The sequence below is a fragment of the Stomoxys calcitrans genome, chromosome 5, assembly GCF_963082655.1.
Source record: "Stomoxys calcitrans chromosome 5, idStoCalc2.1, whole genome shotgun sequence".
Taxonomy (NCBI): domain Eukaryota; kingdom Metazoa; phylum Arthropoda; class Insecta; order Diptera; family Muscidae; genus Stomoxys; species Stomoxys calcitrans.
This window is the reverse complement of record NC_081556.1, coordinates 77,252,119-77,270,627: the sequence shown is the minus strand read 5'-3', so window position 1 is coordinate 77,270,627 and position 18,509 is coordinate 77,252,119. Positions and strand designations below refer to the sequence as shown.

Below are 18,509 nucleotides of genomic sequence, written 5' to 3'. Positions count from 1 at the left end.
AGCAACGCGCATTAATTTTTAACTTGACGATTGAACTCGACGTCATTTTGTGTTGCTATACGTGAGTAGTGTTTTTAAGCGCCAAAATTAAAAATTGCTAATTTTGCGCGATGCTTGTGAAACTTGTAGCAGAGTTGCATTTTTAATGCGCGCGCATAGTTGCAACCTAAAAAGTCGATTAACTTGCCTGAGTGCGTTTGTTGTGAAACTCACACAATTCAATTACAGAAATCTGAAATCTGTTTCCGACCGCCTGACCACAATACGTTCCTGCGTACGGACGATTTTCGGAATACGTGAGGTGATATGCTGACGACGACGTTGAGTATGAACCTCTTTATGGATAATAAATTGACCATTGCTTTAACAAGACCAAGAGCTTTAACAACGAGGAGGGCAAGGCCACCAACAGTCTTGAAGAGTAAGATGATTAAAGCCTTCTTTGACAATGGCACGATATCCATCGTTTGGGTGCAGGACCATAGCGGAGTGTGGGGTAGCGAAAGAACAATCGAATTGGCAGTATGGGTCGCTTGGTGATAGCGAAGCCTTTCAGGCGACGCAGTCCAATTAAGGCCTTGGGTAACGAACGTGTAGCATTAAGGAACGGACATAAATGGAAAACGATTTAAGTTTTTGTGAGCAACACGAAATTCGACATAGATATTGTCGGAGTTACTTTTCGAATTTGTGAATCGATTATGGATGACAACCCAACTTCAGTTGCGTTGCCAATGGCCAAATTTTTTACAGAAATTTTCATTTCCGTATTTAATTAGTTTTTTACAAATTTCTTGGTAGCTAAACTTTAAAAATACCGATATTGAACACAACTGACAACAAATTTCCAACTTTATATTAATTCTTACTTCGTGGTTTTATCTCCTGGCAACGCAATTGTAGTCGAGTTGCAATCCATAATCGAGCCATTAGAGTGCACAATATGTCGTTTACTGGCTTAGGTGGATGTGCATAATGGCATGGGGCGGATTAGAATCCGCAACCTCTGTTCAATGAAAACTTTACTACAAATTCAAACTGTAAAGGGCGCAGTCTTTCGAAAATTGGGCGAAAAAAGAGATGAACTTTGTTTTTCCAAAAACCTACCCCGAGAAAAACCGTTCCAAGTAAAAATCCATTTCTTCGTGTGAATTTATATATATTTGTTTATATTTCAAATAGATGGAGAGAAAGTGCATTTCATCTTATATATGGTGTCTGTGATGTGTTAGCAAAGCATATAAACCTTAATTCCAAAGTACATGACGAGAAAAAAAGCAAAACAAATTTGAAGGTGCTTACAAAGAAAAAAATTTATTGGTTAATAAGAAAAGAAAAAAAAAATGGTAATAGATTTGGGCTATAGTGTTATATAATTACTGAATATGTTTGTAAGTAAATTGTATAGGAGTAAATATAAAAAAAAATATTGTATTGTAATGTTGATGTTGCTTAAAACTTACAAGTAATAATATGCTCTATATACGCATGACAAAAATTAAGTGAAAGTGAGACATACATACAACTACTGTAAAAAAATTTTAAACAAACTGATACTTAGCTAAAGACAATAGTAGAAAATGAAGACAAATTTTTAAAATATATAGAATTGCGACAATTATTGAAATAAACATTCTAAACAAATAAAATCAAAGTAAGAAATTGGAATCGTACGTTATATTGGTGATTGTGAATTTTGTTTTGGTAAATAAAAATTAAAGAGGTTTTTCGTAGTGTAGCAATATATATGGAAAGTACTAAAACTAAAATTTATTGATTTTTTTTTTGTTGTTTTTTTTTTTATTTTTTATATATTTCTTTTATTAATTCTTTTGTGGTGATATTTTTACGACGTAATTAGCTTTGCTCTTAACATTGATTACGATATTTCTCCCCAATCCAAATTTGAATTTATATTGAAAGTGGACAACAATAAAACACCGATGAAAGATATTTGCAATCCCGGAACTCGTCTTTCCAAGCAAATAGTGCTTGGGTGGCATTTTTGATTTGTATTTTATTTCTTTTGTTCCTGTGGTGTATAATGAGGTGATTGCGTTCTTGTGTTTTATCGCCCACTTCATTGTGGTGCTTGGTTTGGGATTGTCCACCTATGTTTACTCCTCAATGCGATAGATAAGGAAGAAATTCTCGACATCCTTCTCGGCGGCTGGTGGTGCCTCGGTAGCTTTTCTCGACAACGGCTCGAATCCCATCAACAAAAAGCTTTCTAAAAGGTGAGCGCGATCCTTGCGATCTTTACGGATGCACATGACCACAGCATCAACCTCCAGCTTGTCTTCGGCAAACTCCAAAAGGGACAAAAGCGTTTGTTGTGAAGCCTCTGGAGCCAGTTTTTCTGGCATGGCCACATACAAGATGTCATTATCGGGATTCAAAACGCATTCCCATTTGGTGAATTTCTGCTCGGTTACATGGAATTTGATAGCAATGCGTGTAGGATGATCTTGATTTAAAATTTGCTTCACTATCTCTTGACAATCGTCATCCGAGTAAATAGATTGAACATCTGAATCCGAGCATTCCGAGGATGCCGACGAAGTGCTGCTGCTGCTAGCACTATTGCTTCTGTCGAAGACACTGCTGCCACCAGACGAACCAACAGAAGATTTTCGAGTGTAACCTAAAATTTAAGCAATCGATTTATTTCTTGTTGCATACAAGTCCTTCCCTTCATTAATACTTACCTGTTAAGAGTGACGCCCTATCGTGATCTGTTCTGTGGTGGGTAGGGACATCAGGACCACCACAGAGGCCCTACGCCGAGAGAGATACAGTAGGACTCAGTCGACATGTTGGTAGCGCAAGAAGAGGTAGAGATGGTACGCAACTTGTTCTCAGAGCCATTAGCACCGAGGACCGATTCCGTAAACTCTCTTCTACTACTACTACTTAACAATGGGTCGCTAAAAATAGAATAAGCACATGGTTATATTAGTATACATATAAAATATACAATGAACAGTTCTTTTTTGCAGTGGTTTTGGTGAGGCACATCCATAAACTATGTTTCTATATCCAAAGATTTGAAGTAAATTATTTCAAGTTCTTCCATTGTTCGGAAGCAACACTTGTCATATTGAAAGAAACCAGGTAATTGATTGCCCAGTCTACAGGAATTTTGTATTAATTTAACAAGTTCGAATGTTCTTAAAAATATTTTAACATAAAATTATAATAGGTAATATTTTGAAGCGTACTGCGGTTGGTATTATGTTCGTTTTTCAACGTTGAAACCCCATGTTTTTCGCGACTAACTTTTTTTCAAAAACTACAGAAACATAAATGATAAAATTACAATTTTATTAAAAAAAATAATCAGAGTTGCCCCAATCACTGATTTTGACAGACTTTTCGCAAAATTTTTACATGATAACTTTTCTTTAAAAAAAACTTCAGATTTTATTCAATAGACATTCCCTTAAAATTTATGAAGCTAACGGATTAAAGGAGCACTGTAAAATATTTAATCATAGTGTAAGATTGAGTTAGTACAAAAAAGTTTTATGTAATTATGTTTAAAAAATATTATATTTTGTTAGTTTTTCGCAACTATTCCAAAAGCTGAACAGAATACCCTGCTATAGTTATACAATACATGGAACGCTTGAAAAAAAATCCAAAACAAACGCGTTGCCAATTACGCTACGAGCATACTGTTAAATGGAACCCTGTTCTTCATGTATGCTTGACAAGCATTCTACTCACACACACACACATCATTTCAAGCAAGTCAGCAATGAAAAACATGGCGCTGCGCCAACTGTCAAATACCAAAAAAGCCGTACACATTTGTAATCGTTTTCTATCTAAACGCAGTGCAAATAACTTTCTGTGTGAAATTTTGATTATTATTAATTTAAATAATAATAAATTATTAAAAAATAAATAAAAGCAGAGTAAAATGTCTATTGGTGTACCTATAAAAGTTCTGCATGAAGCAGAAGGTCACATAATCACATGTGAAACAATTACTGGGGAAGTCTATCGAGGAAAACTTATTGAAGCCGAGGATAATATGAATTGCCAAATGACACAAATTAGCGTAACATATCGAGATGGTCATACAGCGCATCTGGAAAATGTCTACATACGAGGCTCCAAAATACGTTTTCTGATTTTGCCAGACATGCTGAAAAACGCTCCAATGTTTAAAAAGCAAACAGGCAAAGGTCTAGGCGGCACAGCTGGCAGAGGAAAGGCGGCTATATTGCGAGCACAAGGTATGTAGAAGAAATTTTTAAAACATTTCGTATTGGCGATTATTGACTATCCCTATTTGTTATAGCCCGTGGACGTGGTCGTGGTGGCCCACCAGGAGGTGGACGAGGAGGTCCGCCTGGTGCTCCAGGTGGTGGCCGTGGGGCTTGGCAAGGGGGCCCAACTGGCGGCCGTGGCCGTGGTGGACTGTAAAAGTCAAATGGAAAATTTCATGGGATGTTCTTTTATATGGATTTATATTTTAAATTTAAATTGTTCCTTAGCTATTAAGTAACTGGTATTTTTTTTCAATTCACAGTACCACCATAATTTATTTTAAACCTGGAAATAGCGTTAAAAAAATATTCTATGACTTAATGTAAATGATCAACAAATATTAAGTATATAGCAGTGAATTCGCATTATAATAAAACATTTATGATTAGACCAAAAATTAGAGCTTGAACTTATCGATATAATATTAACATCAAAATAGCGGTGTAATCTTTAATAAAAACCAAAATAAATATTTTGGATTTATGAATAACGCACTATCCAATTTAAGCTACACATAATCATTTAGAATTTTAATGGGATGTTATATTTTTGGAAAATTGTGGAGAATAGTTTACTAATAACATGAAAATACAATTGTACATTCACTTTGGACGGCTTTCAATGAGAAATATTGGAAGTTGGTCCAATGCAATTGTACACAAAGTTTACAAATAAAGTCCTGCGAATAGCACATTTTCTAATGCTGTTGGCATCAATCAAAACCCAATGCTGTTAAAGAAAATCAGTGGGAAAAACGTGCCAATTTGAGAACGAGACACAAGAAACTTCGCCAAATTTCGGATTAAAGTCGGTGGTTTAACCGCTTTATATATTTATAATAGTCAGCAACCCAATAGGCCACAGTAGTATAAAAAGGAGGTCTCTTATCATTGAGCTTAAACTTGATCAAATTTGCATCGAAAGTAAACTTCCAATTATTCCAAAATACTAAACACATGCTACTACATTCTCGCTTGCAGTCAGCATTTGGTATGCCGACAATAAAAGCCTTGTTAAATCTATTGGCCAATAAGTAGAACAAAAATTGCAGCGCAAGTGTAGTGTTGCCAGTTATGCGACACATATAAAAGAAAAATTCTGACCTATCTGAATGCAGCTCTATGAATTCTATGGGACAGGCTGTCTTTCTAAATTGTAAAATAGACCTCACGAGACCATGTGCATGTACCTTTTTTTTCGAAAACTGTCCTGTGACTTTAGCGTAAATCTTCGGCAGCATTAAATAGTATATGATAGCGGAAGCAGTAAACAACTATCAATCCGAAAATCCAACTAGTTTCATAATAAAAACTGATTAAAATTAAAATATTTTTAATTTTAAAAGAAAGACTTATAACATTGGAGATGGAACACCTTGGATAATCCGAAGGCTTTCGGGGCGACGCAGTCGAAGTGAAGAGCGTGGGCAACGAATTAAGGATCCCAAGTTGAGACGAAGAGACGACTTTTCGACTTTTATCAAAATAGCAAAAGTCGATTTTTCGATTTATTGTTGCAAAAAGTCGACTTGCAAAAAGTAGACGTTTTGACTTTTTGTCAAAAATTTCTCAAATTTTCAAATTAATTTTCTATAAGACTTCGTAGACTTTCGCCATGAAGATATAATCATTTTTTTGTTTTTTTGCATAAAGAGAAGTTATTAGGAAAAATTAAAAATGCATTGAATCGTCTTAGTAATTCAATGCTATATTGGTACACATTTTGTTCCACGTAGTAAAATTCCACCTCACTGTGATTCGAAATCGAAAAATTCTCAAAATGCTTCTGTAAATTTTTTACGGAAAATTGTAGTTGTAAATGTGTCCAAGAAGGCACATATCGGGGCGATATTTGGTTATAAAACAAATGATAAACTGTGTATTGCTTGCTAATACAATATTTATAGGGTGGATATTTTAGTTTTAAAGTAAGATTGGGCTGCTCAATTATTTTGTTAAACATTTCGCCGATTTGGCTTCAGTATTTGATGACCTTTTTTACTTTTATAATAAAAACTTAAGCATTAAACACATAAAATGTTTAGATATTTCAAGAATACACATTTTACCCAGGAGGCCGCTGCAGCATGTTCCCCTACGACGCCGAACGCCTTCAAATCCCGGCGTGAACATCAGAAAAATTTTCTCATATCAATGAGTGCAGTCCGATTAAAGTTTAAGCTTAATGATAAGGGGTCTCCTTTATTATGCCGAGTCCGTATGGCGTGCCGCATAGCTACATCACTTCGTAGAGAAGTTTTAACATGGCAGGATATCTCACCAATGTAGCCAGCATTAGTAAGCTATCCCCTTACTAATCAGCATTAAAAATGAGGCCCCTTATCATTGATCTTTAATTTTAATTGGACTGCACTCATTGATATGAGAAAGGTATACCCTGTTCCTTAGTGGAGTGTTCATGGGAAATTTAGTTAGTTAATAAAATTTGTTCAGTTTTTATTTAAAAACAAAAACACCTACATTCTGCTCAAATTACCTGATCAAAGTTTTCTTCGAATTTTAGAACCTTAAAAGTATACGGCTCCTCATCTGTATCCACAATAATATGTGTCATATCGGTTCATGTTTTATTTATTTATTTATTTCCTGATAGTAATACATAAGGCTTCTCGGCCAAAAAAACGTATTACAACGATATATATTCCTAAATAAACATTAAACAAATTTAATACTTCATAGTTACATAAAGATGTAAGATTCTTAGCCTAATTCATTTTAATTGGCTCCCCAGCCATAACAAGATTATGCAAAAATGTAAACTGTTGGATTTTTTAACAAGTCCTATGTTAGCAATACAAAAAGATTCAAGCAACAACATTAAGTTTGATCTGTAGAATAGAAGTTAATAAGTTTTAAGCGAAATACATTATTCGAGTGTGAAAAGATTCTTAACTCGGCGGGCAATACATTCCAACTCCTGGTCACACGAATACAGAATGATCTTTCGAAAACAGACCTAAATATACGGGGCAAGTTTATCTGAGTACGCCTACTCGAGCGAGAAAAATTGAAGTATCTACGCAGTGTAACCGGTGTTCCACTTCTTATAACTTTGTAAAAGAATAAAATATTTCGTAGATCAATAAAACGGTCAAAAGAAGTTCCCAAAAAGGTTTTGACATACCCTGAAATGTTATCACGAACACGTACATTATATACAAACCTAGCTACTGCATTCATGGCCCGTTTCAGTTTAAGAAGATTATAGTCAAACGTTCCTGACGTTATCTCCAAGCCATATAAAAGTTGAGGCATTGACAGAGCGTGAGCAAGTCCGACTTTCACCCACGAAGGGAAATAAATACCTGCCGAATACAACCGACGCAAAATACTATAAACACGAGAATGGAGAGAGTCAATATGACAACAGAAATTAAGGTCTTTATCAATCACTAATCCCAAACATTTAATCCTATCAACAAAATTAACTCTAGAATTTCCCACAAAAATATCAAATCCAGGCTGCTTCTGGGATCCAAACTGTAATACCTTAGTTTTTGAAGGATTAATAGAAAGCGAGTTAAGACTAGCCCATAACAAGATTCGTCCTATAGAAGCATTAATATTCATCTCCAAAATATTGTCAAAAACAACGATCCACACTAAAAAGAAGATATATATCGTTTGCAAAAAGAAAGGTGTCACACAAGTTAGGTCCAAGGAATTCAGAAAAATCATTAATGTAGAGTATAAAAAGAAGAGGTCCTATGACCGAACCCTGCGGCACACCAGAAGAGAGGGGAATAATGCTAGATCGAGCTCCATTAAAATCAACAAATTGTGATCTGCCGCACATATACGACATAACAAGCCTGCAAGCAGAACTAAAAAATTTAAAGTTATCCCTTAATTTCTTAACCATAGTACCAAAGCAAATAGAATTAAATGCCTTAGTCAAGTCAAGAGACAAAAGGACACAATCTTTCCCTTTATTCAAGCCTTTCCGTATTGACTCTATAAGATGAAGCAGCATAGATGTCGTGCTGTGACCTGATCGAAACGCATATTGGGAATCAACAATTTTATGCCCAGCACCCAACATTATCTGATCTTCAAGAATATGTTCGAAAATTACCATTAATTTATTTTTTTTTTTTTTAAGTTGGCACTGTTTCTGGTTTGCTTTGCTTCAGGTTTTGTTTTACTTTTATTATTATTATTTTTTATTGATTAAATTCATTTAGGAATTAACTAGATAATTCCCGAGGGTAGCAAAATTATCTCTATTTAATATTGTAAAGAACTCATTTAAAGTTAATGAGCTTCTTCCAAAACATTGTCTTCTCTTGTAAGCATATATAGGGCATACTCCTATAAAATGAAAAGTGGTTTCGGGAACTTGCAGGTTACAAATAGAGCAATTACCGTTTGGATCATTTCTAAAGGCTTAGGCATTGAGGTTAAGCAGACCACCTTTGACTCGAAAAATTTAACTTAAAAATTTCTGCGAGTTGTCATCTCCAAAATATAGGGATATATCGTATTTAAGATGTGGGTAAGAGTCATGGTATTGTGTGAGGCCAGAGCCCTGTTCTCATTCAAGACCTTTTCAAGCCCCATAAGGTCGCATAAAATACTATCGTCTCTTAACAGTATATCCCGAGCTCTAATACTAAAATCAACGTCAATACTTAGTTCAGCACCTAAATCTAACCAGCTCCTTGTCCAGTAAACCCCGGCATCTAGTCTCCTCAGCCAGCAGTCTGGGTAATCTATCACTAGGCATTGCAAGTACCTTGCTAATATAATTGAAGTTCATCCTGAGGGTCTCCAATAACATACATGGTAGCCCCGTTTCGATATGCAACATATAGTTAGGCGGTAAGTATAGTACCTTTTTTTATGAAGAACCTGAATAGTCTCTCTACTTGCTCATAGCTAAAATGTCCCCACACCTGAGCGCCGTATAACAATATAGACTTGGCAGCGGTATTAAATATCTTCATCTTATTCGAAATGCTAATTCCTCCGTTGCGGATGTAGCGATGCCATTTTTGCTGATTGTAGTTTGTTAGAAATATGCTTTACAAAGGAAATGTTATACGTATGATTCATACCGAGATATTTGTACTCATTTACGACCTCTATGGGCTCAGTGCCGTAATGCCAAGACAGACTGCTACTGATCCCGGGTCCCTTTCTGAAAACAACAATCCTAGATTTGGTCAGGTTTATACTTAGAGTCCATAAAGAGCAACATGCGTATCAATCATCGACTGAAGTTTCGTCGGTGAGTCCGATAGCAGAACAATATCGTCTGCATACATAAGCACCCTAATCTCGACCTTCCCAATGCGTACACCAGCGGCTAGAACCTCATGTAAATCATTTAAATACAGTATTGGGCTCAGTAAGCAGCCTTGACGGACTGCCTGAATAACCTTAAAAGGTGTAGATAGGGTTGAACCGATTGAAATGTCAAATAAAAACTCTTTGTAAGTGTTGTCGAAAACAAGAAATAAACAACACATAAATAAAAAAAAATATGTAAATTTATGTTAGATTGCAGGCATTCGAATACTATATAAAGAGAGCAATTCCATGACAGTAATAAAAAACTAGACTGTCGACAGATAGCTCTCTTTATTTTGTAATTCGTTAAAATCATAATGGTCTCCAGGTGAGTCACTAGAGTTAGAATTTCTATAAAAAAAACCCCTCATAACCTTGAAATGTTAACAAAAGACAGACAAAAGGACAATTACACAAAAACATGGACAATAGAGTTTTGTAAGAAAGAAAAGATAGATACAATGTAGAGAAAGATGTGAGCTGTAAACACACACATTGTAGCTTATCGAATATCATACAAAGAGAGCAATTCCATGACAGTATTATATTTGTTTGACTGGACTGTCGACGGACAGCTCTCTTTATTTATATATTCGCTTGGCATTTAATCAGGCGGCTCCAACTCCCAAACTTAATAATTAAGTCATCTATAACATGGAATATAATTAGATTTATATAGAGCAACCAGACTTAACAAATGTTCAAGATCATCCAAATTCACTGGTAACGTCGTCTTGTCTGTTGTGTCAAATCGAATAGAAGACAGCATATTTTTGTTTTATTTTTTTCGATTTGCACAACAGAAAACAAAAGCAAAACGTTCGCATTTGCAAAAACAACCGATTGAGATCCACGAAACAAAAAAAAAAGAAACATATTGCGCACTTGGCACACATGCATGTCTGCACATACATACATACATATATCATACTGCCTACAAAATGTGTGGTATATTTACTGCGACGTCCCATTTAAAGTTCACACAAAAGAATATGCTAAGAAAATGTCTAGTCGACTTCGAGTGGACTATCACAACAATGTTTGATTATTGTGATAACAAAAAAATAATAAAATAATGAATACTTTAATGAAGAAATACAATTCCAACTTAAGATTACTAATGGCATAAATCATTGGCCATGGGCTTTTAATGAAAAACTTCAATTTTAATTTCTTCAAAATCGCTATCAACTATTTAGACTAATATAAAAATATTATTTTGTTTTTTCTTAATTTGCTTAAGAAGTTTAAATCTTTTGAATGTTGAAAACGTAGAGTGTATGCATATCGATATTGCCTTTCATCAAAAAAAATATTCGGTTTCCTGTTTGTTTTGATGTTAAAATATTTGCTGACGACACTCTTAAAATGAGAGAGCTACCATTTTAAAAATAAACAAGATAAAACAACAATTATTACTGTTCTCCCAATGACTATGTATATTTAGAAAATGTTTGCATATAGTATATGGGCATTCTAAATGGCCACACTGGAATAGTTGCGCAAGTTTGCGCTGCTTACAGTGGTGTGCCCAGAAATTCTTGTGAGAACTATAACACGTTACGGACGCACTCAACTAATGTTCCTGTTGAATATTGTGTATGTTTAAACGAAAAGCCAAACAATGGCAGTATTTTTATGGATTCTCTACCAAACATTCCTATAAAATCAATATATTTTCAGTAATGCTATTCATTAAAACGACAACCGAAATCATTCTTTAAGGTCAAACTTTGTGTGCGTAAAAACATTTATTGTGTGGAGAAATTACAATACAATGAAAAGCAGCCTTTGTTAATTAATTTATGAAAATTGCCATCAAATAAAAATAATAGAATGCTGACCTTACACTACACTTGTTAGTTTGAAAAATTGGTCACCAAATGTTTGATACTAAACAAAAAATATATCAAGTGCATAGAAACATAGCGTAAATGGGCCGAATTGCTTCGATTACATGTTTGAATAAATAAATCTAAATCTAAATATGACATTTTGCTGGCAATAGTTTGTTTGAATTCAATACCTATAACCAAACATTGGCATACACATTTAAATTGATCTCATGTTTGGCCAGGCTAAATATTTGACGTTAAATCGTTTCTTTGTTGGGCCGTTATGTAAACATATATCCATGTTCTGCCACATAATTTATTTATTTAACCAATAATACAAAAGCCAAGATATTGTAATATTTTGTAACAATAATATTCCTAAAAATGTCAATTAATCTAAATTTTGATATCATTAATTATACAGATGAATAAGAAAGGAATATTAAATATTTTAAATTCAAATGTATCACTTGCACAAGAAACAACCTTCTATTGCTTGTTCAAATTCATTATAAACTACTACTAAACGGAAACAAAAATACTTTCTAAAAACAACCGATTATAACAGAGCATAAGTAAGGTTAGATTGAAAAGAGGGTGCAGATATTAACCCGCCCCATGCCACAATGGACATACACCTACGCTAATAATCGGCTTGTTGTGCGCTCTAAAAACTGTAAAGTATCCTCTAAAGAGAAAATTTTTGGTTAGGAATTCCGTGCTACTTACAAAATCCGTAATTATTTTCAATACCACTCCCCTAAGTTAGTTCATATCAGGTATTGTGTCCCCACCTTAGTGCCGTTATCTGTTAAACGCGAAAGCCGGGCAATGACAAAGGAAATGTTCCAACGTCCCATCGTCTTCCCCTCATGCCCTATACATGCTATCACTTGCCGCACCGATTTTACACAAGTGAGCTCGTAGTCCTATGTATGCCGTCATGATACCAATAGCTATACTGACCTCCTTCTTACTTCCTTCCAGTAATAGCCTCGTCTTCTCACAATCTGGATTCCCCCATAGGTATTTTTAATTTTGGAGATTTTCAAATTTCATCAAAATCGAATGAAAAATGCTCGTTTTATATGTTTAGTAATCTATTTCGGTTGATCGGTCTATATGCTAGCTATATCCAAATATATTCAACAAAAAGATTTAGAGCGGTACCGGAACTCGCTGTGCCAAATTTCATCGAAATAGGATGAAACACAATATCGGGAGATCGGTATATATGGTAGCTATATCCAAATATGGTCCGATCTGTATCACATTTGACAGCCATGGGAAGGGGTCTACCAGAATACACTGTGCCAAATTTCATCGAATTCGATTAATAAATGGAGACTTTATGGCCTCAATACCCTATATCGGGAGATCGGGTAGTCGGTCTAAAGGACAGCTATATCCAAATAAAGTTCGATCTGAGCCACACTTCAAAAAAATGAATAGGGGTCTACCAGAACTCACTGTGCCAAATTTCATCGGAATTGGATGAAAAATTACCAATTTATAGGCAATAAAAGACTAAGTCTGGAGATCAGTCTATATAGCGGCTATGCAATTACAAATTTGCAAATTTTGTTCATGAACATTCCACTAAGGAACAGGGGCATCCTTCTCACATATCAATGAGTGCAGTTCGATTCAAGTTTAAGCTCAATGATAAGGGGCCTCCTTTTTATAGCCGAATCCGAACGGTGTGCCGCAGTGCGACACCTCTTTGAAGAACAGTTTTACATGGCATAGTACCTCACAAATGTTGCCAGCATTATGAGGGGAAAACCACCGCTGAACATTTTTTCTGATGGGCTCACCAGGATTCGTACCCAGGCGTTCAGCGCCATAGGCGGACATGCTAACCTCTGCGCTACGATGGCCTCCCAGCTGCTATATATAACTAAAATCCGATTTTATGAGTTCAGAAGATCAGGTTTATATACAAAGAATACGAAATCATCAAAAAGTTTTTGAAAAATGTTTTTATACCCAAGATATCTGCAAAATTATAAATACCCAACTTTTGGGTATAAATGGGTAAATACCCGGGTATTTACCCAATTTACCGGGTAAATAGCTTTTGGGTATTTACCCATCGCCCATCTCAGTTAATGTTCAATGGTAAATCTTTAAGAAGAAGCTTTACAATCTGAAATACACACAAATGTAGCCAGCGCGGCTACCGCTAAAAATTATTTTCAAATTATATGACTATCACTATAGAGGTATCTCACCTAAGTTACAAAGTTCCTAGATCTTATTATAGCACATAAGTTACCTAACGACCATTGTATTAAGACAAAATATTCTGTTAGAACAAACTGCCAGTTTCAGACAACGCTCAAAAACGTTTAGGGTAAAAAGGGCCAATTAATTTATACTTGGAACAGATATTTAAAAACTTGAACTCTTCATGAAAAAGCCTGGAAAAATATAGATCAAAATATTAAGATTTTTTTTATATTATAGTAGACCAATTACATAAACATCAATGATATAGACAGTGGCACAGATATGTCTACATACATACCTTTTCAAAATTAGCAATAACAGACAATTACAACAACGGAGATGGGATAAGATTTTACCTAAAAATGTTAACTAATTATAATACCGGGAACGATGGTAAACAATTTAAGCGCCAACAGATATATGCAAGAAAAAAAAATTCCTACAAAAATGTCATTTTGTCAGTGGGGTATGTAGATTTTTTTGTGCCACTGTATTTCAGCGCATTAAGGGAGATAATCGAAGTATTTATAAATCGCTGGCTTTGACAAATACTTCGAATTTATGGTCAAGCCGAATTTCAAATGAAAAATTGCAGCTAAGAACGAACACTACCACTGTCGATGTAGAAATCCGGAAGAGAAAATGGTCTTGATTAGGTCATACCCTACGCCGTTTGCGCGATGGTATAGCGAGAAATCTTCTAGACTGGAGCCCGCAAGTACAGCCAGAAACACATGGACCCCCTGCACGAAAAGAGAGTTGAAATCAACCCACAAACCACCTCCAAAGCATTGGCCAATGATAGAGCTAGATGGAGAGAGCTTGTGGATGCCCTATGTGCACACTGAACTTTTACTATTGATCATAAATAAAGGACATATAAGGGAGATACTTGTGATGTTTGGAGCATGCATAAAGGATTTACTGTTATATCGTACCAAGAGCTATCGAAATTCACATGATGATTATTTGTAGTATCACAGTTGGAAATGGTCACAGCAATTGCAGCCATTGATGGTCTTACAGCAGGCTAGCTTGAGTGTCAAACAAGTTTACGCTTAAGGCGTGCGTTAAATGTTATTTTTTACACCACTGCTAAAGCATTTATTATTTATGAGTAGTTAAATTTATATCACAGTCGCGTTGCTTATTAGGATTTTCAATGGAAGGGGGAGAGATGTACGAGCCACTCCACCAATGCTCTTCACATTTATTTTAGTTTTAAATTGAATTTGAAGTGTCTATGGAAAACTTTAAACATCTGTTGAGTCAACAACGAACCAGCGTGTTGATATATGCTTTGAGGATATTTTTTTTTGGTTATTTTATTCTGATGAAGAATAGCACGTTCAAAGTTCTGCGTCCGATTAAAGACTAACACGAAAATGTATAACACAAAGATTTTTATAAGAAAATGTATAATCGAAAAACGGCCAGACAGATGCCAAGCAAACACGCCACAGTAGACAGGCAAAACAAAAGTGTAATAAATGAAGGTAGTGGGAGGTGGAGAATAGAAGATGGAATATTGTATGGCATGTGGTACCGGCACCGTGCATGTTGTTGCCTCAACGCTGGGCATGGGGTATTGCGAAAACGACGATGATGACGCAGTTGACAATGGATTTGTTTTTAGGCTCGTTAAAACGGCAACTGGCAGCGATAATCAAAACAAACCAAGAAAATACACCAACAGAATGCCATAGTATTATATGTACATATATGATTTAAGAATTATTAAGATTCTACTAAAAACGGTTAGCAAAGGCACATACTCGTACAACACAATGTTCAATATAAGCCCTAGTAGGCAGTACCCGGCAAATGGGATTATGGCATTTTTGCAATTTTTCTTAATTGTAGAGAATAAGGTAATATTTATCAATTTACATAATAAAAAAAAAGAAAAACACCGCACATGCCACTAAATAGGGAATTAATAAGCAAATGAAAACGACGCAGTTGGCACATAAATCATACATGATGAGTATGGTTATTATATATCTAACAATATTTGACTTGGATCTCCAATAGAATGGCATTAAACAGCCTTTTTGGATTGACGTTGCGAGAAGAGAAAGTGCCAACAAAATATCTATAGGTCTGTCTTTAAACTGCCTCTCTTTTAAAAGCCCAATTCAGTTGTTTCTCCTAGCTCAAATGCTTCCGAATGCCGAATCCACTGCCGAACCGCAATGGATAAATGTCTGTGCAATGTTGACGTTCCTTCACGAAATAGAAGTTAATGACAAATTCACTAAGTAAATATTGGGCACTAATACACACTGGGAATTGAGTCGCACCCTTATTTTTAATTTATTTTGAGAAAATTACTTCACCAAAAATAAATGAACATTTATATAGGGAATATACATATGTGCATACAGTAGCGGGCAAAGAAATGCGAACACCTACATATGGGCGTGAACGTTGCAAAATGATATAAATCTGTTTGAACCTTTTTCTATTTGCTTGTTAAGCACCGTCCAATTATGTGGCTCTTAGACTTATCATATGAAAAAAATTTAGGAAAATCGCTTAAACATGGCTAAGGAACGGCATAACTTTGAGCTCTATTTGTTACCACGAATAGCTTAGGTGTGCGCTATTGGGGTCGTCCACAAGTTCCGGAAAGTGTAATGCTCCATACGGAGTAACTGTAAGTGCAGTCGCGGACAATAAACGGTATCGAATGGAGAGTCACAGTGGAAGGGCGTGAACCGGAACGAACTTGCTTACCTAAGTGAGCTTAATGAAGAGCTTTAATTCCAACAATAAATTGGGTGATCCTACATTAATATTAAATAGAGATATTCCGAAATTATTCATGGTTCTTAGCAACTCATCCAAAGGTTTATGTTAATTCAGTATTTTAATTAGAATTTGAAACACGATTTTCCAGCGTTTCTAGGAGGAAAATGTTTAGTAGCTTGTCTGAAAAGAGAATAGATTGCATTCTTTTCCAATTTTTTTTTTATTTTTTATACCCTCCATCATAGGGTTCGTCATTCCGTTTGTAACCCCTCGAATTATGCATTTACATATATTCTTGATCGTTATGACATTTTAAGTCTATATAGCCATGTCCGTCCGTCTGTCGAAAGCACTCTAACTTTCGAAGGAGTAAAGGTAGGAGCTTGAAATTTTTTCACAAATACTTCTTATTAGTGTAGGTCGGTTGGGATTGTAAATGGGCCATATCAGTCCATGTTTTGATATAGCTGACATATAAACCGATCTTGGGTCTTGACTTCTTGAACTTTTAGAGGGCGCAATTCTAATCCGATTTGGCTGAAATTATTTAGATTTAGATTTATTTGTTCGTTTTCACATACAACAAGATAACAATGATCTTATAATTACTGTATGTGAGATATCAATGACATTTAACACAGTTCAACAGAGATTAGTAGTATATAAAGTAACATTTGTAATATATAATTAATTAACAAATAATTTTGACAATATAAACATTATTTAATTAAGACATTATCAATATTAAGATTATTTAAAGATTTTTCTGTAAAGCTTTTTTAAATGAATTTGCGTTGCAAATAGATTGTATTGACAAGGGTAGTGAGTTCCATAGGCGGATCGCATTTGTTAGATATTGCCATTGTGATATCAAAAGGCGATATCGAGGCATCACCAATAGTATCCTTCTGTTTGTTCTCCCAAACTGCAGCTTTTGGTAAAGGTATTCTGGACATTTTTCATAAATGATTTTATGCAATAGTAAAAGATTTTTTATATCTAGAAAATCGCCAAATTTCATATTGCATATGCTTTTTTCATAGGGTGAACAGCTCTCGTATCGATTTAGGCCATGAACATATCTTATTATTGCATTGTGAGCTGTCTCCAGTCGTCTAGAGCTCCTAGAGTCACATTTACTAAACAGTTCACTTCCATAGCAGAGCACAGGCAGTAAGTACGTTTTAGCCAAAAGGAGGCGAATGTGTTTTGGCGTAAACGATTGTGTTTGGTACAGTGTTCTTAGCATACCAAATATTTTTCCAGTAGTCGCAACTATGTGATCGGTCCATGTCAGTGCGTTATTGAAAGTTATACCAAGATTTTTAGCCTTTTCGACTAGCTGTATGTGTTGCTCACCAATTAATATATGTTCTTCAGTAATAATATTGTGGTTGCGATTTGAAATTAAGATGCAGTTTGATTTTTTAGGGTTTATGTTAAGATAGTTGGCATGAGCCCAGTTGGAAATAATGCCCAAATCTTCATTTATTTTTAAAAAACCTTGACGTATTTCAGGTTTAGCAAAACTCAGATAGAGCTGGACATCATCAGCGTATATATGTATAGAGGAGTATCTGAGCCGTGGTGGTAGGTCATTTATGTACATCGAGAAAAGCAGTGGTCCCAAAATCGAACCCTGCGGTACACCCTTATTTAATTGAAGAGATTTGGACATTATATCCTTGATTACAACCGACTGAGTTCTTTGGCAGAGATAGTTTTTAACTAACAACACAGCAGATGCAGAAAAATTAAAATAGTGCTTCAGTTTCAAGCACAACAAATTATGCACAAAGTATTCTGGCATGACTGCCAACAATTGTGCCAAGTAGAATCTGAATCAGTTCTATACCTGATGTAGCCGCCAGGTTAGACTTCTTGAGCTCCCAAAAGGCGCAATTCTAATCCGATTTGACAGAAATTTTGCACGTGATGTTTTGGTATCACTTCCAACAACTCTGCCAAGAAGTCTAAATCGATTGATAAGCTGATATAGCTGCCATATAAACCAACCTTGAGTCTTGACTTCTAGAGCTTCTAGATGGCGCAATTCTTATCCGATTTGGCTGAAATTATGCACGAAGTATTCTAGCAT

At 35.3% G+C, this 18,509-nt stretch overlaps 2 protein-coding genes across 2 annotated transcripts; one reads left to right on the top strand and one right to left on the bottom strand.

The window, feature by feature from the left end:
• Positions 1-1,138: 1,138 nt before the first annotated feature.
• LOC106096028 (ornithine decarboxylase antizyme) lies at positions 1,139-15,032 on the bottom strand. Its single transcript, XM_059368614.1, is given in 4 exon segments — positions 1,139-2,644; positions 2,709-2,760; positions 2,762-2,927; positions 14,596-15,032. Coding segments are annotated over 4 exon segments (819 nt in total). The 5' UTR covers positions 14,670-15,032; the 3' UTR covers positions 1,139-2,117.
• On the top strand, positions 3,695-4,678 carry LOC106096030 (small nuclear ribonucleoprotein Sm D3). Its single transcript, XM_013263545.2, has 2 exons — positions 3,695-4,244; positions 4,310-4,678. The coding sequence occupies exons 1-2, from the start codon at positions 3,926-3,928 to the stop codon at positions 4,432-4,434; spliced, it is 444 nt and encodes a 147-aa protein (XP_013118999.1). The 5' UTR covers positions 3,695-3,925; the 3' UTR covers positions 4,435-4,678.
• Positions 15,033-18,509: the final 3,477 nt, after the last annotated feature.

Bases quoted from the DNA above. Each gene is read 5' to 3' on its own strand.
- LOC106096030 (XM_013263545.2), top strand. From the start codon at position 3,926: ATGTCTATTGGTGTACCTATAAAAGTTCTGCATGAAGCAGAAGGTCAC. The intron at 4,245-4,309 runs GTATGTAGAAGA...TATTTGTTATAG, and splicing joins GGCTATATTGCGAGCACAAG to CCCGTGGACGTGGTCGTGGT.